At 40.3% G+C, this 25,500-nt stretch overlaps 1 protein-coding gene across 3 annotated transcripts in view; it reads right to left on the bottom strand.

Annotated features, from left to right (window-relative positions):
• Positions 1-25,500, bottom strand: part of LOC149468438 (uncharacterized) — a 73,067-nt gene that overhangs the window by 18,063 nt on the left and 29,504 nt on the right. Inside the window, exon 1 of one of the 3 annotated variants that reach the window (XM_089670196.1) lies at positions 23,928-24,067. The exons of the other annotated variants lie outside the window; for them this stretch is intronic. Within the exon in view, the coding sequence (XP_089526322.1) occupies positions 23,928-23,941 (14 nt within the window). The 5' untranslated portion in view covers positions 23,942-24,067. Of the gene's footprint in view, positions 1-23,927; positions 24,068-25,500 lie in introns of those variants that run through there. 3 annotated transcript variants of the gene reach the window in all.

Genomic DNA, 25,500 nt, shown 5'->3' with positions numbered 1-25,500 from the left:
GCTGGTGCATGGGTTGCAAGTATGCAATAAAGATCACACCTGGGGATTAGCTATAAAAACACTTACTTATAGGCCTTCTGTAGACTTAGAGTCTGTGCGCACAGGATTCATTTTGCTTGCTTATGTTATAGTTCATACTATATTATGTATATATGGAACTTTTATTAGATTTTTACATCTAAAACACATACAAGGATGTATTATAAAAAATACATTTTAAAAAGCTCACATTAAAAACCAGGGCTAAAACTAGATGCAAGCTTTTCCACATATTATACAATATTACAGGAAATACTGTGTTAATATCACACCATCGGAACTAAGGCCGTAATACGAAGAAATGACATATAGAATTTGATTTGTGTTCAATATATCAATGTGTTGATTGAGTTTGTTAATGTTAACATCCAATCAATATAGACAAGGATATGCTGTTGGTCTCATATTCAGGAATAATATGCCCTCTACTGGCAGATAAGAAGCATAGTATTTACTGGGAAAGTAAGACATTGTAACAGGTGAACAGATACATACTCTATAGTCAGGGGTAGGCAACCTTATGAGCATAGTGTGCCGAAATCATGAAAAGGAGAAACTATTTAAATAGTAAAAATATTATGTCCTGCGAGGTACTGTAGGTAGGGTAAGGTTGGAATGAATATGCCAGCCAGATCATTCCCAATTCCTGCACCTTCACCCCTCAGATCAGTCCCAATTCCTGCACCTTCACCCCTCAGATCAGTCCCAATTCCTGCACCTTCACACTTCAGATCAGTCCCAATTCCTGCACCTTCACCCTTCAGATCAGTCCCAATTCCTGCACCTTCACCCCTCAGATCAGTCCCAATTCCTGCACCTTCACCCCTCAGATCAGTCCCAATTCCTGCACCTTCACACGTCAGATGAACCCCAGTTCCTGCACCTTCACACCGCAGATCAGTCCCAATTCCTGCACCTTCACACTTCAGATGAACCCCAGTTCCTGCACCTTCACACCTCAGGTGAATCCCAGTTCCTGCACCTTCACACCTCGGATCACCCTAATTCCTGCACCTTCACTCCTCAAATCAGCCCCAATTCTTGCACTTTCAGAGCTTAGATCATCCCCAATTTTAGCACCTTCACACCTCATATCAGCCCCAATTCCTGTACCTTCACCCCTCAGATCAGCCCCAATTTCTGCACCTTCACCCCTCAGATCAATCCCAATTCCTGCACCTTCACCCCTCAGATCTGTCCCAATTCCTGCACCTTCACCCCTCAGATCAGTCCCAATTCCTGCACTTTCGCCCTCAGATCAGTTCCAATTGCTGCACCTTCACAACTCAGATCAGACCCAATCCTGCACCTTCACGCCTCAGATCAGTCCCAATTCCTGCAACTTCACACCACAGATCAGTCCCAGTTCCTGCACCTCCACACCTGAGATTAACCCCAGTTCTTGCAGTTCCTATATACAAACTGGGTTTGGGTGGGCAAAATATCTTTCAATAGCCTATCTGCCCTCATTATTGGCTAATGTTTTTTTAAAAATGCTCTCTATCTTCTTATGATGTGCATTAAAATCCATGATGATGGGTATCTGGTCCCATGCCACATCTTCCCTCATTCTGTCTTCAATAAGGCTTTTCCGATCTAATTTCAAAATATCTTGGATTGCTTCCTTAATCACGCTAGGTTTATAACCTTTATTAATGAAACGTTCTCCTATTAAATTTGCTTGGTTTTGGAAGTCATCTACATAGGTACAGTTCCTACGTAAGCAAATGAATTGTCCTTTTGAAATATTTAGTAGCCATGGGAAATGGTTACAGCTATCAAAAAGTAAAGTATCCATTTCTGTCTACCGTTTTAAAATACATTTTTGTTGTTAGGCCCCCATCTCTAAAAGATATCTCAAGATCCAAAAAATTGATTTTAGTCTTATCAATCTCCCATGTAAAATGGATATTCTTATTATTTGTATTAGGGTGATTCAAGAATTCCTCAAATTCATCTTTTGCTCCTTCCCAAATGATAATCACATTATCGATGTACCATTTAAATAACTCTAATTCCTTTGGAGGATTATTATAGTTCTTTCCTGTGCCCAGAGGGACATAAAAAGGTTAGAAAGACTGGGAGCAAACCTTGCGACCTTTGCATTTCCTTTGATCTGCCGATAAAAATCTTTATTGTGCCAGAAATAGTTATGTTGTAGGCAGGATTCCAGACATTGTAATAGATATTTCCTTAGATTCGATTGCTGATTTCCTAATTCTCTCATTGCCCAACTCATGGCTTCAATGGCATCCTGATGGCCAATAATGGTATATAACGATGCCACATCGGCAGGTACCAAAAAAATATCATTACTGGATTGGGGGCCTATTTGAAGATCATCAAGGAGTTGTATGAGATGCTTGGTATACCTAAGATAAGATCTCGTCTTCAAAACCAGAGGTTGTAAAAAATAATCAATAAATTGACCTATATGTACAAATTCCTCCTGCGCTTATATGCAGTCTCTAGCAAACTTAAGCTGCTAGCACTCAATTCTGGAACCTTCAAACAGTGCTCAATATATAAGTCAAAAATAGTGCAGCGCTATAAGAAATACAACAATATAGTCACAAAGAGGATTATATAGGATAAAGTGGCATACGTGCTCAATAAACATGCAAAAAATAGGTGCTTTGCCACCAAATAAAACCTTAACAGCATTGGTGAAATGCCATATAATACTTATAAGTGTACTCAGTGCATATGGTGACCAAAAAATCAGAGACTAATACAGTTCATAGATGGTATTCTGTGTTTCACTCATAAGGCCAAAACATGCAGGTAGTGATAACGCATGTGAAATTCCGTGACGGTGTCAATCCTCATATGGCTAACTTGCCCCCTTACCTTAACTCAATGACCCAATGGGCTGTCACGCCTTTAAGATCACTTAGAGATCTTAATCCAAAGGTAGATATCCTCAGCAGACCCTCTGTAGACTCCTCCGTGATATGCAAGTATTCAGGACACTCAGGGTACTTTGCAGCCACTAGATATGTCACTCATCATGACAATGGTGAGCGAAAAAAGAACTTTCCATAGTGTAGTAATTGAGTAAAAATGAGTAATTTATTTTAAACAACTCTTACATTCTAGTAGTCTTTCATTACATAAGTCTTCCTTGTGTGTGGACACAGTGCATGGGTACTGGCTCTTCCTGGTGTAGCAAGATGGCGATTAACCGGAAGTGCGTCACCACGGGTCGGACCGGATGCTACGTCACTGCGTATCTACGCGTTACGTCACAGTGTCTTGTGACTTCATCAGGATAACGCTATTGGTGGGCAGCTCTCCCTTATATATTAACTAAATAGACTGCAGACAGCTGTTGCCTATTTAGTCCTCATTATCTCTGGCCGGCGGCCATATTACTGGAGTCCCGTCGCTAATACAGTGTATTGCTGTGTCAACTAAAAGTTAGTAACAGAAGATACCTGAGATACAGGATAATCTTCGCCGGCATATTCCATAACACGTTCAAAGCAGTAAACACCAGCTATAAGTATGTAATATACCCTCATATCCCATAATCTATACAAATTACTTAAAATATCAACTTTATTAAATAGCGATTAAAAATGCATTAAATAATTTCTGAAGATATAAACATGATTCAATAATGAATAAAGGAATAAAAAATATAATATATATGAAATATAAATATATATAATAGTAATTAAAAATATATATATATAATCAGTATTGCCACCTCATGCAGTGTACCCATACATTTACAATATACCCACATCAGATCTACACAATATAATCAGTTTAATAAAAAAAATCTTTAATTATAAAAAAATGCTCATATTCAACCAATATTAAAAATCACTAATAAAACAGTTTAGATCAAATTCCACATTCAGCCCTTTTGGAACTTGTGTACCCATGTGGAAAATCCATTTTGATTCTGCTTTGCTTAAAGATCTGACCTTGTTACTGCCCCTCCAGTGTCTTTTGAATTTTTCAATACCCCAAAATTTCAACATCTGGGGGTCTTTGTTATGATACATGGCAAAATGCTTAGAAACACTATGTTTTGGGAAACCTTTTATGATGTTCTGTACGTGCTCTGTAATTCTTTTCCACATTGGTCTTTTGGTTCGTCCTTTGTATTGGAAACCACATTCGCACTCAGGGCCATAGACAACCCCCTCTGTTCTGCACGATATGAAATCTTTGATTTCATATTCCTTCACAGTGGTATTTGCTTTAAATTTTTTCCATTTTTTGTTCAGCCCTCTAGTGGCCACACACGCAAAGCAGTTCTTACAGGGAAAGAAACCTTTTGTATCTAAAAAGGTGACCCTATTAGAAATGGGGGGGGGGGGGGGGGGTCTATTACATTTTTAACAATTTTTGACCTAATGGTCGGCACTTTCCTATATATAAACCTGGGGGGGGGGGGAAGTAATACTTCTTTTAAAACTGGATCTAATTTAAGAACATGCCAATGCTTAATAAAAATCTGTTCAATTTTCTTGTGATGGCTATTAAAATCTAATATTACTGCTAGTTGACCTCCAGCTTCTTTTTCTTTTTTAATAACATCCTGGAGTAAGGTCGATCTATCAATATTACCAATTTCATCTATTTTATCTTTTATCATATCACTGGAATAATCTTTTTCCATGAACTGTTCTCCTAATTAGGAGAATGGTTCATGGAAAAAGGTTATTCCAGTGAGCTGGAATTTCACATGCGTTATCACCACCTGCATGTATTGGCCTTATGAGTGAAACACAGAATACCATCTGTGAACTATATTAGCCTCTGATTTTTTGGTCACCGTATGCACTGAGTACGCTTTTAAGTATTATTATATGGCATTTCACCAATGCTGTTAAGGTTTTATTTGGTGGCACAGCACCTATTTTTTGCATGTTTATTGAGCACGTATGCCACTTTATCCTATATAATCCGCTTTGTGACTATATTGTTGTATTTCTTATAGCGCTGCACTATTTTTTGACTAATAAATTGACCTAGTCTAGCTCCCACCAACTGAATTCCATTAACAATGGGCCGACCAGGTGGCTTAAGGTTATCCATATGAATCTTCAGAAGTGTATAAATAACAGGAACCCTGCAAGTGTCCGGGACCAGATACCTAGATTCTTTATCATTCAAAACCTTTTTTCTTCACCCCTTTTTTAATAAGATGATCTAGTTCCTTCTTGTAGTTGATCGTGGGATTAGACACTAATCTTTCATAGGTGTCTGTATCACATAATTGGTGTTGGAGCTCCTTCAGATAATAATCTTTGGAGAGGACAACAATCACCTATTGCCTAATCATAATATCACTTCTTTTTTCTAGTCTTTTTATTCTATCCATCCCTTTATTCTGTACAATCTTTGGCAATTTAAGCGAACCCAGATCCTGGGTAACCATCCTCCTGACGACTTCTACATGGCCATTATCATTAATTTGAGGGTTACATTTTTGATTTATTCCTGTAGTGGGTATGTTCAATTTCTAAAATCAATGTGGTCGTTCTAGTTTCTCTCACTTCCAGTTGATTCAAAACATATTTCTTGATATTGTCGGCAGGGCTGAGATAGGAGAAATCTATGTGTAAACAATACAGATCTCTCTCCTGTCAGCATGGACATGCTGCTTTCTCTCTCCCTGCACAGCAAAGAGATACACAGCAGCATATTTCCCAAGTAAAACACAACACAGCACACATATTAAAACACACACAGCACACTATTAACCCTTTAATCGCCCCAGATGTTAACCCCTTTCTGTCCAGTGTCATTGGTACAGTGTGAGTGCTTTTTAGTAGCACTGATTACAGTATTAGTGTTACTGGAGATGTCAGGTGCAGTTAGTCAGTTCCCACCCAGTGTCAGAATGCCTGCTGCGCAATTCCGGTATATGTCGCAGGTCACCGCCATTACTAGTATAAAATAAATTTCCAGTATATATTGCCATTTGTAGAAGCTATAACTTTCATGTAAACCAATTAATACACAGTTGTTGGCATTTTTTTTTAGCAAAGACATGTAACAGAGTACATTTTGGCCTGAATTTTTGAAGACATTTTATTTTGTTAATTGTTTATTGGATATGTCTTATAGCAAAAAGTCAAAAATATATTTTTTTTCAAAATTGTTTTGATTTTGATTTGTAGAAGTGATCAAATACCACCAAAAGAAAGCTCTATTTCTGGGAAAAAAAGACACATTTCATTTGGGTGCAGGATTGCAATTATCAATTAAATTAACGGTGCGCCCATATTGCAAAAAATGGCCTGGTCTGGAAGGGGGGTAAATCTTCTGGAGGGCAAGTGGGTAAATACCACCAAAAGAAAGCTCTATTTGTGTGAAAAAAATTCATTCAAATTTAGTTTGGGTACAGCGTTGCACGACTGCAAAATTGTCAAACTGCGACAACGCTGAAAGCTGAATATTAGCCTGGGCTGGAAGGCGGTAAAAGTGCTCGGTATTGAAGTGGTTAACCATCCCCCTGCCACAATAAAAAAAAAAAGGTTTGGGAGGTGTCTGTGTATTTCCAGAATTTCCAGAGTGCAGTTTATAAATTCAGAAAACACATATGTGCAGCCAGTGCAAATATACTGTACATGACCAAGATCTGATTCATCATTGGATGGCTCTGATCACAAAAGCAATATACAAAACCATTCTGAGAGGCTCTGTACCTTGTGATTACTGTGATGACCAATCATGTTGATCACAAATGTAAACACACTAGGGACTTTCCCAGCCCAGCTAGGGCACAGGTGCCCCCTTAGCATCCGGCTTACTGAAGAGGCACCCAGATGGAGAAGCAGACAGCATCGGCAGGGGACTGCCGAAGAGAAGGAAAGGGACCTCTCTGTGCAATACTGTTGCATTGTAAACAGGAGAGTAGAACATTTTTAATAAAAAAAAAATTAAACCTTCAGTATCACTTTAGTATAGAGAATGTACACTTTCACGCAAATTGAGAATCAATTTTCCCCTCACCTTATGCAATTCTGGTAAGGCTACAAAAAGAATGAGGAAATAAAGAAAGCAACAGCCTTAGAGAAAGAAAATGAGATCGAAACCAGCCATTCAGACTTTGTATTCACGCTGTATATTTGTTTAGCCTGAAGTAGATAAGTAAATCTCAGTATTACAGTCTTGGAACTTCCACTTTAGGAGGCTCTGTCACCGACTTAAAAGTTGCAGGTAAATAAACAGAAAAGTATTTTGAATGCCTTTTTGCTTTTCATAAATTATTATCTATGGACTTGCAGTGTGTTTCTGAACTTACTAGGAAATGGACACTCCAAAAAATAAATAAATAAATCAGTTCCCTAGCACAGCCCCCTTCCTCCATGCAGATCATAGTCCTCTTCATTTCTGGGAGTGCCTAATTATGGTTTATGCTGGTCCAGCTCCTCTGACCCTCCCCTTTCTACATAACCTTTTAAAAAAAAGGCAAACACTATACTGTATAACTTTAGTGACAGCTCTGAGCCTCTGGGGCTGCTGATATCACATCCAAGATGGCGGTGCCAAGCAGTAGTCAGGACTTTTGGATGTGTACACGAGGAGTCTTATGCAGGTAAATGACATGCATAAAATATGTTAAAGTGATGTTAAAGGCAATGTTTCCTTTAAATCAGATACAAATAACATAACAAACATACATTTAGTTTTTTTAATTCCTCCTTCGAGCATTTTTTTTTCATTTGTCCCCTGGCCTTACCACTCTATTCCTGTTCTCTCAGTGCCCCTGTTCCGCCAGGACCTTGCATCCCTGTATGAGTCTCCACATTGTGCTGTGTGCAGCAGTTCAGAGCACCCCACACAGAGCCAGTGCGAGGGGGACATGGAGCAAAAGTCATGCCTCTCCTACTCCACAGCAGTGACTGACAGCGGGAGTTGTAGTACAGAGAGGCAGTGCGCACATTGTGGAGACTCTCACAGGACTCCAATGGTCCTGGCAGCACAGGTGACAGACTGAGCAGGATTAGAATGGTGCGGCTAGGGGATAATTGAAAAAATAAGCTCAGAGGATGAAATAAATTAAAAATTAAACTGCATGTTATGAGTTATCTTAATTTCATCTGAAAAATTTGACCTTAAGCCTGGGTTCACACTGATGCGATGTGGAATTCACACCGGTTTCTGTGCAAATTCCGCGCCGCATCACAATCTCACCCGGTTCATGCAGACCGCTGCGGGTGTGTATGCTAAGTTAAGAACACCCCGAAATCAGTTTGCAAAACGTGGTGCGATGTGCAGAATCGGATGGCATGGATGTGAATACCCATGCGCTCCAAAAAAAAAGAGTCCTGTACCTTTTTGGTGCGGATGCGGTGTAATTCGAACCATACAAATTGTATGGCTGAAATCACACCGCACAGAATTTGCTTGTGATTTGTGATTTGCGCAGGAATGTGGTGTGGTTCCTGTGCGAATCACAAGCAATATGCAATATGCCGCACTGCAGAAGTGTGAACCCAGGCTAAACCCTGGTTGCAGGTGCAGGTATCACATCTGTTTCCGCACCTGCAATCACCCACAGTCAAATTGCATTGCTCTTACGAGACACATGGGGCTGCAAATCATTCTGCATCAATCATTGATCCAGTATCCAGAGGAAGGGAATCCCTGTAAGCAGGTTGCTGACCCAATCCATCCTAAAGGGGACCTCTGGATTATCAGTCTTCACCCATTTACCGCTGTGCTGCCCATTCCTTGAAGAATGATCTTCACACACCTACCATACCTCACACCCTAAGTGTCCTGAGGTGGATATATTAATGCATATACCCTATGCGCATCTGGTAAGTGCGCAATTTTATCATTCCTTCAGAGCACCAGCATATTGATTTCTGCTCATTTCTGGATCTTACCTCACCATATACAGTTGTGTTCAAAATAATAGCAGTCAGACATCACTAACCTGATCAATCACTGTTTTTGGTAGAAATTATATTTCTACATGGCAAATAATTTACTAGCAGGTGTAGTAGAGTCATAGAAATCCAACAGACCCAACAGTCATGACATGCATGCTGCTGATTCTGTGTAATTGAATCACTAATTGAAAGGGGCATGTTCAAAATAATAGCCGTGTGGAGTTCTATTAGTGAGGTCATTCATTCTTTGAAAAACAGGTGGCAATTATTGCCCTTATTTAAGGAAGGAAGGCAGCAAATGTTGTACATGCTGGTTACAGTTCATTTCTTTCTGAAATTCTGAGGAAAATGGGTCGTTCCAGACATTGTTCAGAAGAACAGCGTACCTTGATTAAAAAGTTGATTGGAGAGGGGAAAACATAGAAAGAAGTGCAGAAAATGATAGGCTGCTCAGCTAAAATGATTGCAAATGCTTTAAAATGGCAACCAAAACCTGAAAGACGTGGAAGAAAGCGAAAAACTACCATTCGATTGGATAGAAGAATAGCCAAAATGGCAAGGACTCAGCCAACAATCAGCTCCAGGAAGATCAAAGAAGGTGTAAAGTTCCCTGTGAGTACTGTTACAATTAGAAGACGCCTATGTGAAGCCAAGCTATCTGCAAGAAGCCCCCGCAAAGTCCCACTGTTGAAAAAAAGACGTGCTGAAGAGGTTACAATTTGCCAAAGAGCACATTGACTGGCCTAAAGAGAAATGGCGCAACATTTTGTGGACTGATGAAAGTAAGATTGTTCTTTTTGGGTCTAGTGGCCGGAGACAGTTTGTCAGACGACCCCCAAACACTGAATTCAAGCCACAGTACACTGTGAAGACAGCGAAGCATGGTTGCGCAAGCATCATATGGGGATGTTTCTCATACTACAGTGTTGGGCCTATTTATCGCATACCAGGGATCATGGATCAGTTTGAATACATCAGAATACTTGAAGAGGTCATGCTGCCTTATGCTGAAGAGGAAATGCCCTTGAAATGGGTGTTCCAACAAGACAACGACCCCAAACACACCAGTAAACGTGCAACATCTTGGTTCCAGACCAACAAGATTGATGTTATGGAGTGGCCAGCCCAATCCCCGGATCTTAATCCAATAGAAAACTTGTGGGGTGACATCAAAAATGCAGTTTCTGAGGCAAAACCAAGAAATAGAGAAGAACTGTGGAATGTAGTCCAATCATCCTGGGCTGGAACATCTGTTCACAGGTGCCAGAAGTTGGTTGACTCCATGCAACACAGATGTACAGCAGTTCTCAGAAACAGTGCTTATACAACTAAATATTAATTAAGTGATTCAAAGGAAAGCAAAATCTTCAAACATTTTTCAGTTTATATAGTGAATGTTTGAGTTTGTAAAGAAGAATACAAACACTGCTATTTCTTTGAACAGTCTAATATTCACTTTTCTTAAATTTTTTTAGCGGAACAACACAAATTTGATATATTTTTCTTCATGTTTTGATTTGGAATAGAATGTGTAGTGTTCCCAATGCATTTGTGTGTATGGAAATAAAAGCTATTAGAAGGATTTTGAGCTTTATTCACTTTTTTCAACACACTGCTATTATTTTGAACACAACCGTACCTACGGACTTATATATTTGGATTTCTTTGTGATCTTATTTCTGACTGTTTTATTTCAGCGCTGCACTTTATTATATATATTATATTAGCACAGTCCCACCGCAAGACAGGGCAAAATGCATTGTCTTCTTCTTGGCCAGCTCACTTCACCATGTTGTAGTGGTGTGCACTGAAAAAAGCTATTGCAACCAGTGCTTTCTTTTCCAGCGCAGTGTGAGGCAATCCACTGCCTTGTATCATTCAATGGCCAATAGAATTTAATGAAATTTCACTATGTGACATTTACTTACAAAAAAAGTGAACGTGCGATTCACCACAATCGGCGCAATTGGCATTGGTCATCCCACGGCACACCAGCTACCACTGTCAGGGAAGTGCCAGCTATAGTGCAATTGAAGGCTCAAGGTGCGTACATATGCGCAGGCGTAGACCTACAGGTGCTTGCCTTGCTGTGCTTAGACATGCACAAGTGCGCATGCACGAGCGTGCACCAGCCGCTAACATTGGCGCCAATGGGACTATTTTAACTGTAGAAGTTGTATTAGCCAGTGCTTTCTGATCTACAGCTATTACCCATGTTCCTGCATATGTTCCTGTGTTTGACCCGGCATGTCCTGACCACTCTTGAATAATACCTGCCCTGACCTTGGCTTATCTCTGGACTCTGCTCTGCCTCCTGCTAATCTGCTCTCTCCAGTGTTGCTGACCTCTGCCTGTATTCTGACCATTCTCTTTCTGCTGTTAATTTCTGTACTTGACCGTTTGTTGCTGACCTGGCTTGCCTGACCATGCATCCAGTTGTCTATCTGTCCTGCTCTGCATACTATCTGATCCCTGTTGGTCCTTCATCTGCTGCCAGCCCTCCTGCATCTGCAATCAGCCAGCTGTCTGCCAAGCAACTACCACCTGCTGTCCGCCCAGTTCCAGATCTGCTGTTCCTGCAGTCATCTGCTGTTCTAGCTAGCTCACCCTTTACTGGTGATGCACCTGCTACCCATTGGCAGAACATCTTACAGGCACTCATACCTCATCGCGCTCTAGCAGCCACTATGGCAACATCCGTGGTCCTTTAGCTGGGGCTGTAGGAGAGGTTTCCCTCTGCATGTCAGACTCTGCTACAAGGTATGTGACAGCCACATTGTAACCCAGCGTCTGGTGTGAGTGTACCCTTAAAAATTGTGAACACAAAATTTAGAAAAAACTGTCCAGGGTGCTAAGGCTTGACTTTGCAGTAAATGCATTTTGCTCACTGGGGCATAATATTACCCTGTTTACATTGACACTGCAGTCTGTGAAGAGTCACATAGAGGGCAGCACTGAGCTGCTCTAGGATCAGATTATATGAAGCCTCCTAAGAACTGCAAATCAGTTGATATAAAGAAGTGTAAATAAACCTTTCACACCTGCTTTATCCATTCCAGTAAGTCCTAAGGTATAAATAGGTGAACAGGTATCAGAAAAGTCAACAATAACTAATCAGGTATTTGTAATATGATCCAAATAATATAGGATCCGTCTGTAAATAGCATTTTAGAAATATGATATGCTGCTCCAGGTGATTGGAGTATTACGGTAAAAGAGAATTTGCCTTTCGATTTCCCTTTCCATCATTTCAGGTTTAGATCTCTTAAGAGAAAGTGTAATAATGTTGAACATTTTACTAAAATGAGCAAAAGGGAAAGGTTTTTGGTACCATAAGACACTCACTACAGAACTGACCTGCAGAGAGGTCCTTTTTTAACCCCTGACAAGTTTGAAGGTTCTCCACCATCTGCATTGATATCAGTGCCATCTCAGCTAGAGCTTTGATGACGTCACTCGTGCATGCGTGCGGGAGTTGTGCATGCGTGAAGGTATGCCGTTCCTTCAGAGCACATGCGCCGGATCAGATGAAGAGAGGATATCTACTAAATGGTGCACATTTAGGAGATATTCATTTTACCTACAGGTAAGCTTTATTATAAGCTTACCTGTAGATAAAATGAAAAACAACCACTTTAATACTGTTATAATTCAGGGCAGGTTCCGTAAGACAGGAAAATGATTTGTATGAAAGAGGTCATCATAGCGGGTGAGTATGGCTTTGAGTTCTTTGACTACAGACATCTGTCCTATATAAAATGGTCATTTGCACTGATTGGAAAAGGAGCCTCTCTCTACTTTCTAAATGATTGGCAGTGGATTGTTTTCAGAAGGGAAGTTGGGAGGCAATATATTGCTTCCTCACTTGCCTGCTTGAACCATTGGAAGGCTGCAGCAGAGCTTTACATGCAGTTGCAGGGTGGATGTGGCACGGCTCTGTTCACTTGAACGGGTCGCCTTTGCCTGCCAAATGCAACATGGGGTATAAAAGTTGTTGTACAGTTCCCTCCAGCTGCAAGGTTATGTTAAAGTGGCTGTAAACCTCAGACATGAAATATGAACAAAGCATATCCTTCTATAGTGTGTACTTCTCAAACAATCAAAGGATTTCCCAGCAACATTTACCAGCCAGCCTGCTAAATAACCAATTTGGCCCTGTCTAACAGTTTGCATTAAAAACAAACACAAACTGTTAGACAGGGCCAAATTGGTTGTTTTGCAGGCTGGCTGGTAATTGTTGCTGGGAAATCCTTTGTTTGTTTGCAATGTGCATCTTACTGCTAAGGCTGGTTATAGGATGGGAAGGTTGCCATTTTCTGTATGTACGTACTTGTAGTAGTAGGTACTTGTCTTAATCTAGAGCACTAAGTGTCATTTCTGTCTGCTGCTTCGTTCCTCTGCTATCATCATGAGTCACTTCTGAAATGTTTTCCTGACACCAACAGAAAAATGGTGACAGGGGAGAGACCTCCAGCAGATAGCCTCAGGTCTGTTCCTGTGTGCTGTGCTGATTGGGGTGGGAGGAGGTGTCCCTTCCCTCCAATCAGCTTGCAGCTCATTGGCCTATTTTTACTGCCCATGGTTGCAGGTATAAACAAGCTCAAAAGGTTTTGTCTGGAGTTGGGCTGAAAGCATCTGTTCCTTTAGAAAGCCTATTCTTTTATCTTTGTCTGAGGTGTCTTGGCATCCTCATATCCTGTCAACATCAAACATTTTTGATGTAGACAGGATATGAGGATGCCAAGCACCCCAGATAAAGATTAAAGAATAGACCTTCCAAAGCAACGGCTTTTCTGGAAACTAAACAGAACAAGATCTGGTTAAAATGAATTCATTAGGTATATGTGCATAACATACTGTAAATCTAAAACCTTTGAAAAATATATATATATGGGACATAAATCAGTGGACTCATCAAACACAGGGAAAAGAAAGTCTAATTTAACAACATAGATGGATTCTTTTGATGCATAGTTAGGAGAATTAAGTAGCACAAAAGACTTACTAGATCTTAGAACTAAATGATATGAGCCACGATTAAACAGCTCAATGTAAAGGATAACAGACATTTTCTTATACTATTATTAGTCCAACATGCTATTTAATTGTAATAATTAGATCAAAATAATTCATTTACATTTTTAATACAGTTACACTTTTCATCTTTGATGAATCCATTGATTGTTTCTACACATTTTTGCAAGTTCTCTCTTTTTAAACTGGCTTTATACTAGTAGAATTTCATTTAAAGTTTTAATTTCTAGCAGTGTGTGTGAATTTTGTGTTGGAAAACACATTCTCACCAAATACTAAATGGTAAAAGCAAATGGAATTTTGAAACACTTTTAAACAACATTCAAGTCAATGAATGTACTGAGAATATTTCCACAAATGTTCATTTAAAGATCTAGGAGTTTATGGTCAGCTTAAAGTATATGTAAACCCTCACCTTGTAAAACAATCCATTCAGTTTAAAATAGTAATGAAAGGCAAAACACTTTTTTATAGATATTACAAAATATATAAATACCTTTTTTTGCCCTTTTAAATAAGTGATCACATTCCCTCTGTTCTCAGCTGCATAAGGAGCTCAGAAAGCTGGGGGAAGAGAAACAGCAGTACACTAGTCTTTCTGGTAAATGACTGTGCAGGGGGGGCATGTCAACACAAGTCTAAGCATTAGTGGAGCAGGCTGAGTTCCCATTACCACCAGAAAACTGACCACACGACACTCTCTTGCCTAGTGTGGTCAGTTTTAATAGGAAAGCAGAGGTGCTGGCAGGAACATCAGGGATTTCACGCAAATGAAAGCAATACAAAGAGAACAGGATAACCTTTCACACAAGAACATGGTACAGCGGGCACATATCAGGAATACAAAATGTTGGGGTAACATATTCTTTAAATCTTTTCTGCTTTACACTCACATTTGTAAAGGTTGTTATTCTTTGTCATGAGGGTTCATTTTCCTTCATCAAGAGCAATGTTCACTCTGACAATGCTTGTTTGGGGCCATACCTGTGTTTTTCCCAAACCTGGCTTTGCTGCCCCCCCTTCCCCCCCAGCAGCACCTTTGCTTCACTGCCCTGTAGCCCAATTCAGTTGCTTTGAGTAAGGAAAATAAGACTTGTGTAGATTGTGAGCAATTTTTATTTTAAAGTTCACACCAGGCTTAATTACATAGTTAGTGCAAATAGAAAAAATACACTGCACAGCTTGGTGTCATCTGCAAAGACTGAAATGGGATTTTTAATCCCAGACCCTATATCGTTTATAAATATATTAAAAAGTAAGGGTCCCAATACTGAACCTTGGGGTACACCACTGACAACCCTAGACCATTCAGAGTATGAGTCATTAACCACTACTCTCTGAATACGATCTTTTAGCCAGTTTTCCATCCATTTACATACAGATTTTGCCAAGCCTGTAGACTTTATGTGTTCCCCACACACATTAGCCGTGTGTGGGGAACTGTGTCAAATGCTTTTGCAAAATTCAAGTATACCACGTCCACCGCCACCCCTCTGTCCAAGGTTTTCCTGACCTCCTCATAAAAAGAAATTAGATTTGTTTAACAACATCTGTCTTTTATGCCTTTCTGTCTTAGGACGTTCTCTCTCTTCCACCATGTGAAAGCACTGGACCAATCAGCTAGCATTAGTGATATCCTATGAGAGGAAGGGGAATGAGTCCCAATGGGCTGCATTCACTAAAGCTGCTCACATGTGGTATTTAGAAATCCGGACATTCTTCCTAAATATCACACATGACCTGGAAATTGTCAATTCACTATGCTGTTTTGCGGTATTTACAGCAAAATGCTTGGCATATGTCGCATAAAAAGGGGTTAAGTCAATTCAGAGAAAGAAAAAATAATTAAATGCATGCATTGATGAAGTGGTGGTCCAGGCATGTGGTATTTAAAGAATGTAAAAATATAATAGCCAATTTTGACTAGTCCCTGCCCTTTTGGATCAGTTATCTCCGCAGTAATGCATAGAAACCTAAATATGGAAATCATTGGGGTTGATTTACTTATAAGTATAACTATAGAAATCCTTTTTTTTAGTTTTGGATAGAGTGGAGATGGATTAGAACACCTGTTAGGTTTTTATTGTTGTCTGTGCCCCGTTAAGGTGGGTCATCCTCTCTATTTGTCCTGTTTATCATTATCATTGAAAGTGAAAGTAAAAGAAAATGCCAAATTTTAGATTGCCCCCAGAACAGTAATAGAGGGGACATTTTCGAATAGGGACACTAGTTCTGGTGACCTGGGGGGACCTCAAAGGATTTCCTTAATTTGCGGGGATTGCCTCTCATTTCCTGTCTATGTGACAGGAAGTGAAGGTAAATCTCCCCAATGGGACACAGATGGTAAAAAATAATTACAGAAAAAAAATAAAAAACAGGGGTTATAACCCTTCCTTGCTCTATTTAAAATGAAAAAAAAAAAAGGTTTGCCTATAGTTCTACTTTAGAGCAAATGGACTGTGCACTTTGCAAGTTGCTCCAGAGCTAGTTGCTTCAGAGTTCCAAAGCAGCATTTTTGCTTGCACTTGATTGGATGATGGAAGTCAGCAGAGCTCATCCTCATTTACTAAGCTCTGGAGCACCTTCACTTGCAAAGTGCTCAGTCTATGTAACTTCAGTAAATCCACCCCATTATTAAAATCTATCTTTTCTCCTGTCATTTTCAGAGACTTTTTGTATGTATATACAAGCATATACATCATTTGCTGTATAAACACCCCAATCACTCCAAACATAATACAATGCACATGCATATCACAATGGTCTAATCCCTTGTTAGAACATATGTCATAGGTAGTGGGGATACTTTACTTTTTCACTATTTTTAAAAGGTATCTTCCCACTGGCAAGTTTCCACTGACATCATCAATCTTTTTAGCTATCTCTAAGGGGGTAATTTTTCCCAATCACCACAAGTGTAAGGAGTATTCTTCCCTCTGACTATCACAGTAATATATCATGAGTTGTAGATACTGTTGTTTTTTAGCAGAGGTTCTTGAGACTAGAAAGTTATATCAAGAGTTCTGCTGTGTTGAAAAGGTTGAGAAATGCTGCTTGAAAGCATCACTAAAGGCAAAACTTTTTTTCATTTTGGATAGCGTAATGGAAGTTTAGAAACCCTGTCAGGTTTTTTCCCATCTGTGTCCCATTGGGAAAATTTACCTTCACTTCCTGTCCCATTGCCAAAACAGGAAGTGAGAGAAAATAACTGAAAATTAAGGGAATCCCTTGGGGACCATCAGATCACCAGGACCCTCAGGAAGATTTTCCCTTTATTTCTTTTCTGGAGACAACCCAAAATTTGGGATTTTCTTTTTATTTCACTTTCAATGATAATGGTAAATAGGGCAAATAGAGAGGGTGAATCTCCCTAATGATGACAGACAGCAATAAAAACCTAATCGGTGTTCTAATACCTCTGCACTCTAATCAAAAAAGAAAAAAAAAAGAAAGTTTTTCCTTTAGTTATACTTTAAATTAATACAAAATATCTTTCTAAATGTCATATATGAATATATTAAATAAAAATAGTAGCAAAAATCAAGCACAAAATAAATATATATATACACACACACACCCACATACATACATATATACATACATACATACAGTGGCTGGAAGGCAGTTTTGCATAGAAGTGGCAAGAAAACATATTTGCATAGAAGTGGCTGAAAGGCAGTTTTGCATAGAGTGGCTAGAAAATAGATTTGAATCGCACCTGAACTGCTGAACAACTACCTTTGACATTCGCATTGAAAACCGACATGAAAATCGCATAAAATGCAGGCAGCAGGGCTAAATGTAAAGAAAAAACCTGCATATCCCGGGTGTCGGCCAATATTATTTGCACATCCCTGAACACAAAATCATTAGGGTTGATTTACTTAACCGCTTCCATGCTGCCCTATAGCAGAAATACTGCTACAGGGTGGCACGGGTGTGCAAAATCACACATATATATATATATACTGTGTGTATATATATATATATATATATATATATATATATATATATATATATATATACACATACTGTATATATATATATATATATATATATATATATATATATATATGTGATTTTTAACTTCCGGGTAGGGGGCGTGCGCCATTTGCGGCCTTGGCTGTCAATCACAGGGTCCCGGCCTTCTTCCACCAATAAAAGAAGGGTCTCGGCTGGCGATTCCAAAGCATTGTGCTTACAGTGGAAAGCACTCACAGCCAATACAGTAAAACAGCACACAGTTAATCCTTTGATTGCCTATGTTAACCCCTTCCTGCCCAATGTCATTAGTACAGTGTCAGTGCTTTTTATTAGCACTGATCACTGTATTGGTGTCACTGGGGATGTCAGTGACTCCAAGTCAGTTCCCTCCAGTGTCAGAATGCCCACCGCAGTCCCGCAATAAGTCGCTGATCACCGCAATTACTAGTAACAAAAAGAAAAGAGAAAAATTCCAGTATATATACCGGCATTTGTAAGTGCTATAAGTCTCATGTAAACCAATTAATTTACATGTATTGGTTTTTTTTGTTAGCAAAGACATGTAGCAAAATACATTTTGGCCTACATTTTTGACATTTGATTTTTTTTTACTGGACATGTTTAATAGCAAAAAGTAAAAAATATAGGGTTTTTTTTTCAAAATTGTTGGTCTTTTTTTGTTTATAGAGCAAAAAATAAAAAACACATAGGCGATCAAATACCACCTAAAGAAAGCTCTATTTGTGGGAAAAAAGGACGTAAATTTAATTTGGGTGCAGCATTACATGACCGCGCAATTGGTCAAGAAGGGGGGTAAATCCTCCAGAGGGCAAGTGGTTAAAGTACAACTAAAGGTAAAGCTTTTTTTTTTTAGTTTTGGATAGAGTGGAGAGGGGTTGAAACCCCTGTCAAGTTTATATTGCTATCTGTGCCCCCATTAGGCTAGGTTCATACCTATGCAGTTTGCATTTGATCTGCTTCTGCAGTGAATTTTGTGGTGTGTTTTGCGTTTTTGATATGTGTTGTGTTTTATTTCCCCAACTTGTTCCTGGGCAGATTAAAACACAAAATGCATAAAAAAACATACTACATGCATTTCTGCAATGTCTCCATTGAAGTCTATTGAACCAAAAATGCAATGTTTTGCATTTAAAAAAGTCTCTGACCCTTTCCAAAAACCGGACGGGTGAAAACGCAGAAATGTGAACTTGTCCCATAGGAAATCATATTAAATGGACTGCTGTGCGTTTCTGCAAAAGGCAATGGAAAGCGCATAGGTGTGACCCTAGACTTAGGGAGATTCACCTTCTCCATTTGACCTGTTGACCATTATCACTGAGAGTGAAGGAAATTCACACATTTTTTGTTGTCTCTTGGGGACATACAAGGCAAATCTTTCAATGGGGACACTAGTTATAGTGACAGTGATTAGCTCACTATGGAGGGATTTCCTCTAACTTCCTGGTTTGCTATAGGATAAGAAGTGAAGGGAAATCTCCCCAAATGAATATACATGGCAAAAATTTACAAGGATTATAACTCTCCCTTCATCCAAAAAAGAAAATAAAGTTTTACCTTTAGTTCTACGTACTTAACGGTACTTACTAGCTGTCTCTTGATAAATATAGAAGTACCTTTAGAAACAAACTGAAATACATCTTGACAACACAACCAAGAAGTCAAACCTGATTGAGAGCATACAATGAGAAGCTTTGATGACACCACCCCTCCCATGGTAACCACACAGTTCATCCTAACTATCCAACAGGTCAGTGAGGAAGTGTCTTGCAGAGTTTCGATTGAAAGAAACAAAACAACTTCACTTCCAAACATTCACTAACCAAACTGCATTGCCAAGATCCTGAGCTAAAGTTACTGAATAACTAGGCCTTCTCTAAGTAAGAATGTGCTTATAACAGGAACCAGAATGTGCTTCTTCTTGCAGGGCCCTTTACAAAAAGGTGACAGAATCCAGACCAGTCTTTCTCAGCCAGGATTCCATGGATCCCTAAAGGCTCTTTCCCACTGGTGGTAGTGATTACCGCTCTCTAAAAAGTGACCTGCACTGGAACACTTTTCAGAGGGCATTGTAGCAGCAGCAAGTGTTCAGTAGGCAATCCTGCTTTATGAACATCTGTTTTTTTTAAATCTCAAAGGGGATTTTGTATTAAAATACTGCACTGCAACTGCAAGACAAAAGCAGGCCCGCCTCCTGAATGTCTGCTTTTTTAACCAGGGCTGGATCTATCTTGTCTGATGCCGTAAAAAATGTCAGGGGGCAGTGTACAGGGGTCTGCAGGATGCAGGAAAGGGGATCAGCAGGGCATTGTACAGGGGACAGCAGAATGGAGGACAGGGGGTCAGTAGGGCAGTGGACAGCAGGATGGAGGACAGGGGGTCAGTAGGGCAGTGTACAGGGGACAGCAGGATGGTGGAAAGGGGGTCAAGTAGGGCAGTGGACAGCGGTCTGCTGGACGGAGGACAAGCGGTCAATAAGGCTGTGTCCAGAGGTCAGCAGGACGGAGGACGGGATCAGCAGGGCATTGTACAGGGATCAGCAGGACAGAGGACAGGGGATCAGCAGGGCATTGTACAGGGATCAGCAGGATGGAGGACAGGGGGTCAATAGGGCAGTGTACAGGGCTCAGCAAGACAGAGGACAGGGGATCAGCAGGGCATTGTACAGGGATCAGCAGGACAAAGGACAGGGGGTCAATAGGGAATTGTACACGAATCAGCAGGACAGAGGACAGGGGGTCAGTATGGCAGTTGTACAGAGGTGAGCAGGATAGAGTACAGGGGGTCAGTAATGCAGTGTACAGGGGTAAGCAGGACAGAGGACAGGGGGTCAATAAGGCTGTGTACAGGACGGAGGACAGGGGGTCAGTAAGGCAGTGTACAGGGGTAAGCAGGACAGAGGACAGGGGATCAGTAAGGCAGTGTATAGTGGTAAGCAGGATAGAGGACAGGGGGTCAGCAGGATGGAGGACAGGGGGATCAATGCTGCAGCCACATAGGAGAGTATAAATGTTGTTTTTTTTTTAATCCCACACTTTTTTTTAAATGTTGCATGTTGTCTTAATAGAAATATCATAAGGACTCAAGGGACTTTTAAAATTGCATCTAGATTCACAAAAATATTAAACATGATACAAAACTGTCAAGAACCAAACAACAGGAATACTGAAGACCATTAAAGTATATCTTTAGAAAAAGCTTTTTTTTTTGTTTTGGTTAGACTGATGAGGGGTTAAAACCACCAATAGATTTTTATCTCTGTTAAAGAGATTCACTCTCTCAATTTGTCCTGGTAATCATTGGCATGGGGACTAAAAGTGAGGCAAAATCAAAAATTTTGAGTTGTCACCAGAACAGAAATAAAGGGAGAAACATCCAGTAGGGACACCTGTGACAGTATACCCAAAACGTTTTTTTCATCTTGGATAGATATACTTTAAGGGTTGCTTCACTTGTTCTTCTGCTGTATGGTGTCCGTATACCGAAGAGCCATTGGTCTTGGCATCCCAGCTACAATATTCTGCATATTCTTGCTGCTGGAATCTGGTGCTTGCATGTAATCGCACTGATGAAAGAGGCCCAAACGTTTTACAATTTGTGACAATGAACCACTAAAGTTAATCCTCCTAAGATATAGCTCCAGGTTAAATTCATTACAATTAGTATATTTTTAAGTCCACACATGGGATTATCCAATGAGTAATACAAATTTACACCTGGTTACAGACAAGTCCTGCACAATGTGGGTTTCAGGGTTGAGGCCTGTCGCTACATAGGGGTGTGTAGTGATGATTCACTCAAGTGACGTTTCTGCTTTACTCCCACATTCAATTGTTACAAGGCTGCTGAATGGACAATGACAAAATTACTGTAAAATGTGCACTATGTATCTGACAGTGGGCTTTATTTTTAAAACAAATGGACAAGAAAATTGGATCATTGTCCACTCCAAACAGTGAAGTGCTTGTTTCTATTTTTCTACCTGCACTACACATTGTCAGCTTCATTCTGCATGGATGCCATGGGTTCTGCTTTGTTTTGTTTTGGTAATCAAAGCTCAGTAAGTTTTGTAAAGCAAAAGTGTACATGGACGCCTTGAACTATTAATTGTCTTAAAGTATATCTAAACCTAAGAACAATTTAGAATACTACTGCAATGTTCAGTCATTGGATGTGGTGGCTGCATTTTTACATTCATGGCCAAAAATATTGGCACCCCTGCATTTCGGTCACAATGCACCACTTCGCCCAGAAAATTGTTGCAATTACAAATGTTTAGGCATTCTCATGTTTATATTGGTATGACACAAAAAAGTGGAGAAACAAAAAGCCAAATCTGACACATTCCACGCAAAACACCAAAAATAGACTGGAGAAAATTATTGGCACCCTCAATTTAATATTTGGTTTCACACCAACTGGAAAAAATAACTTATAACAAAATAAGTGCAGCGCTCAAAATCAAGTATCAGATTGGATATATGATGAATCAATGGATAAAACAAAGTCACATGTCACTAATGGTGACTAATATTAAATAAAATGAATGTCCCAAGGTATGAGAAGCCCATGTGAGGATCCAATGTGATCCTAAAAATAGGTGCGTGGAGGACTTGATCCAAAGTGGTAGATGAACTAAATGAGTAAATTGCGCACTCACCAGAAGTGCGTAAAAAATACGCCTTTGAGATTTGCCTGTCTTACCAGGTGTGTACGAGGTCCTCAGTACTCATATAAGGGTCAGGATCCTGTATGCCTTCTGGTCACATCTCAGGTGTAGTACTCAGATGTGAAACACGTTCAAAGGTCCCTTTAAAGTGCAGGTTCTGTGGGTGAGGGCTCTCAATAAAGAGAGCCCAATAAGGGACACACCATAGCGTGATACCGTAAGGATAGTTTATTCACAAATAGGTGCAAACAGGTAGGTATGAACGTGTGCAAAACGCAACGGAAAAAGACACTGACCATATAAAATTCAGGATGGCCACCAGCGGTGGCTAGACGTCCAGCTACTGTAGCCCTCTGATGCGTTTCGAGCGATGCTCATCATCATAGGATGCTCTGAACGGGATTCCCCAGGGCCCAGAGTCTAAGCTCCAGTCTGCTTATTCACCAGAGCCCCTGATGGTGAGGATGGACTTGGAGCAGAACTGAGACCAGGTCGCGGCCCCTGGGTACGCCCAACTATGGTAGAGAGGACCGCCGGAGGTATGTACAGAGGAGAGCCTGATGTGAAGAGACTGGCAGGCCCTGGACAGTAGCGACTGGATCCGAGCGGGATGGATGGGTGGATGACAGTATGGAGTATAGCGGGGTCAGACAAGCCAGGTCAGTAACAGCAGAGGCAGAATGGTACAGGGCAGCAGGCAGGAAGTAACCGGGTCACGAGCAAAGGTTCGGCAACAGGAGGTCAAATAATTCAGGAGTAGGCAGAAGAGTAGTCAGGGACGAGCCAGGGATCAGAGCAGGAGACGATCAACGGATCAGGGTCAGGCAGGGTCGGCAACTAGCAATCTCTCAGGAACACAGGATAACAGGAAAAGCAGGAAAGACCATACGGCAATTTGAGTATTGCCAGAGTCTGTTTAAATAGTGCGCCCTGTGCACTCACTGGTGCCAGGCGCGCATCCGCGAGCCATTGCCATCGTGGGCGCCCAGGTCCTAGTGTCCGCACGCCAGTGCGCCTAGACAGACCGCACATGCGCAGACTCGCATACTCCCACAGTGCCACAGTGCGCAGACTCGTAACTCCCAGAGTCCCTGACACAACCCCCCCCCCCCCCAAGGAAAACAGAGCACTCGTAGTGAAAGCCAGAATGATTATGCAATGACATACACAACCAACAGTCAATATGTCCGATTCCAATGTTTAGTAAATCGATAAAACCATAATCACCATATTCCAAGAATTCCATGTGGTGGTATGGCACAAATTGAAAGATTAGCACAAGTCACATGCTGAAAGAAAGATTGGGAGCGGCTTACTTTGATGATAACATGGCTGTGGGAAGCCTGGATGGTGAACTCCACAGATGGAAGGATGGTAGAAGGACAGTGGATGGGAGTGTATCCACAAACCAATTGCCTGGTGAAATGCCACTTGAGAGACCAGGAAGACGGCCTTGGTGTCACCGGGGATCGCGCACCACAAGTGACGTCACGGCACACGGGAAGTGACCTCAGTGAAAGCCAATGTCAGCCACCATGAACCCTCAGCAGGAGTGAGACTGGCCAAAACAAATCCTGGTTACCATGACGATGTGTTTTGCACGAATCAGTGTTTTGTCACAGTCAATAGGTAAACGGGGGGGTAAGAGGAATATGAATAATCAGCATAAAATTGGGGTGGAACCCAGGGAGGGAGGGAGGAAAGCTGGGGCCAGAAATTTAAAGGCATAGATGCCTAATATAAATGACAATGTAAGCCGGTCCCATAGTCCACATCATAAAACATAAAATAAAAATACATATTGCTAAAACAAAAGAATTACATAAAAGTATATATATTTCTAAAAATATATAGATAAACCAAAACAATAAAAATCACAATAAAAACACTTTTTGGATTTTTTTATATTGCACTAGTATATACCATTAAAGATATCCAAACTGATTATATGTATAATGAAAAATTATTATAACTGAATTATCAATACATATATTAGGAAAAAAAGGGAAGAAAGGAAAAAAAAGAGAGAGAAAGTCAACCATAACAAATGCATTAATAAATTCCTTTTTCACAATGTATTGTGTTGCAATATACAGTGCACCTCAGGGTCCTCATTTAGCCCATCTGGTGTCATAGTACCCTATTTAAATATCCAAAAGGTTTTTCTCCTGCAGAAGAGGGAGAATCTTACATTCTGAGTTATCGATCTGTCATCAATGCACTCTATTGCCAAGACTTACGTTTTCTTAAAATCTTTATTGTGATGTTGGAGAAAATGACGAGGCACGCTATGTTGAACATCGCCATCGCTTGCATACAGCCGTTCCTCATACTGGATACGTATCGCATACATGCTTGCTTTATCTCTTCCACATGTGAGTGTTTCTACATTTGTGAATTATTAAAGTGGTTCTGCTGCACTTAGAGGCGCTTCTTCTTTTTTCCTTTTATTACACAGAGTCTTGCTACAGCACTATATGAAGCCTGCCCCCAAAGTGCCCTACGGACCTTCTTACTTTAATCCACTTATATTACATTCTAATTTATTGGACTTTATGGACTTTTTTGGGTACTTGGTGTTAATGTTTGTGCTGACCATTTTTCTTACTTTTTCTTGTCCTTTCTTGATGTATGGACTGGCAGGTTAAACATCCCTTTTTTATGGCATTGGAAGATACCTACTCTATTATCTAAAAAGGAACGTATTTCTGAAGAGGCACCTGTTTTCTTCTGTGATGCTAATTTTCTAGGGGCTAAGATGTTTTTTAGTTGCGTGCATATTTGAAAGTGACCGTAGGATTTGACGATAATAATGGACATAATTTAGGGTCCCATGTAAGAATATGCCAGTGTTTGCGAATAACACCTGAAATGGCCTTATACTTATTA

This window comes from Staurois parvus, unplaced genomic scaffold, assembly GCF_062004578.1.
Source record: "Staurois parvus isolate SC_StPar_1 unplaced genomic scaffold, SC_StPar_1.0 ptg000087l, whole genome shotgun sequence".
NCBI lineage: Eukaryota > Metazoa > Chordata > Amphibia > Anura > Ranidae > Staurois > Staurois parvus.
This window is presented reverse-complemented; position numbering and strand designations above follow the sequence as displayed.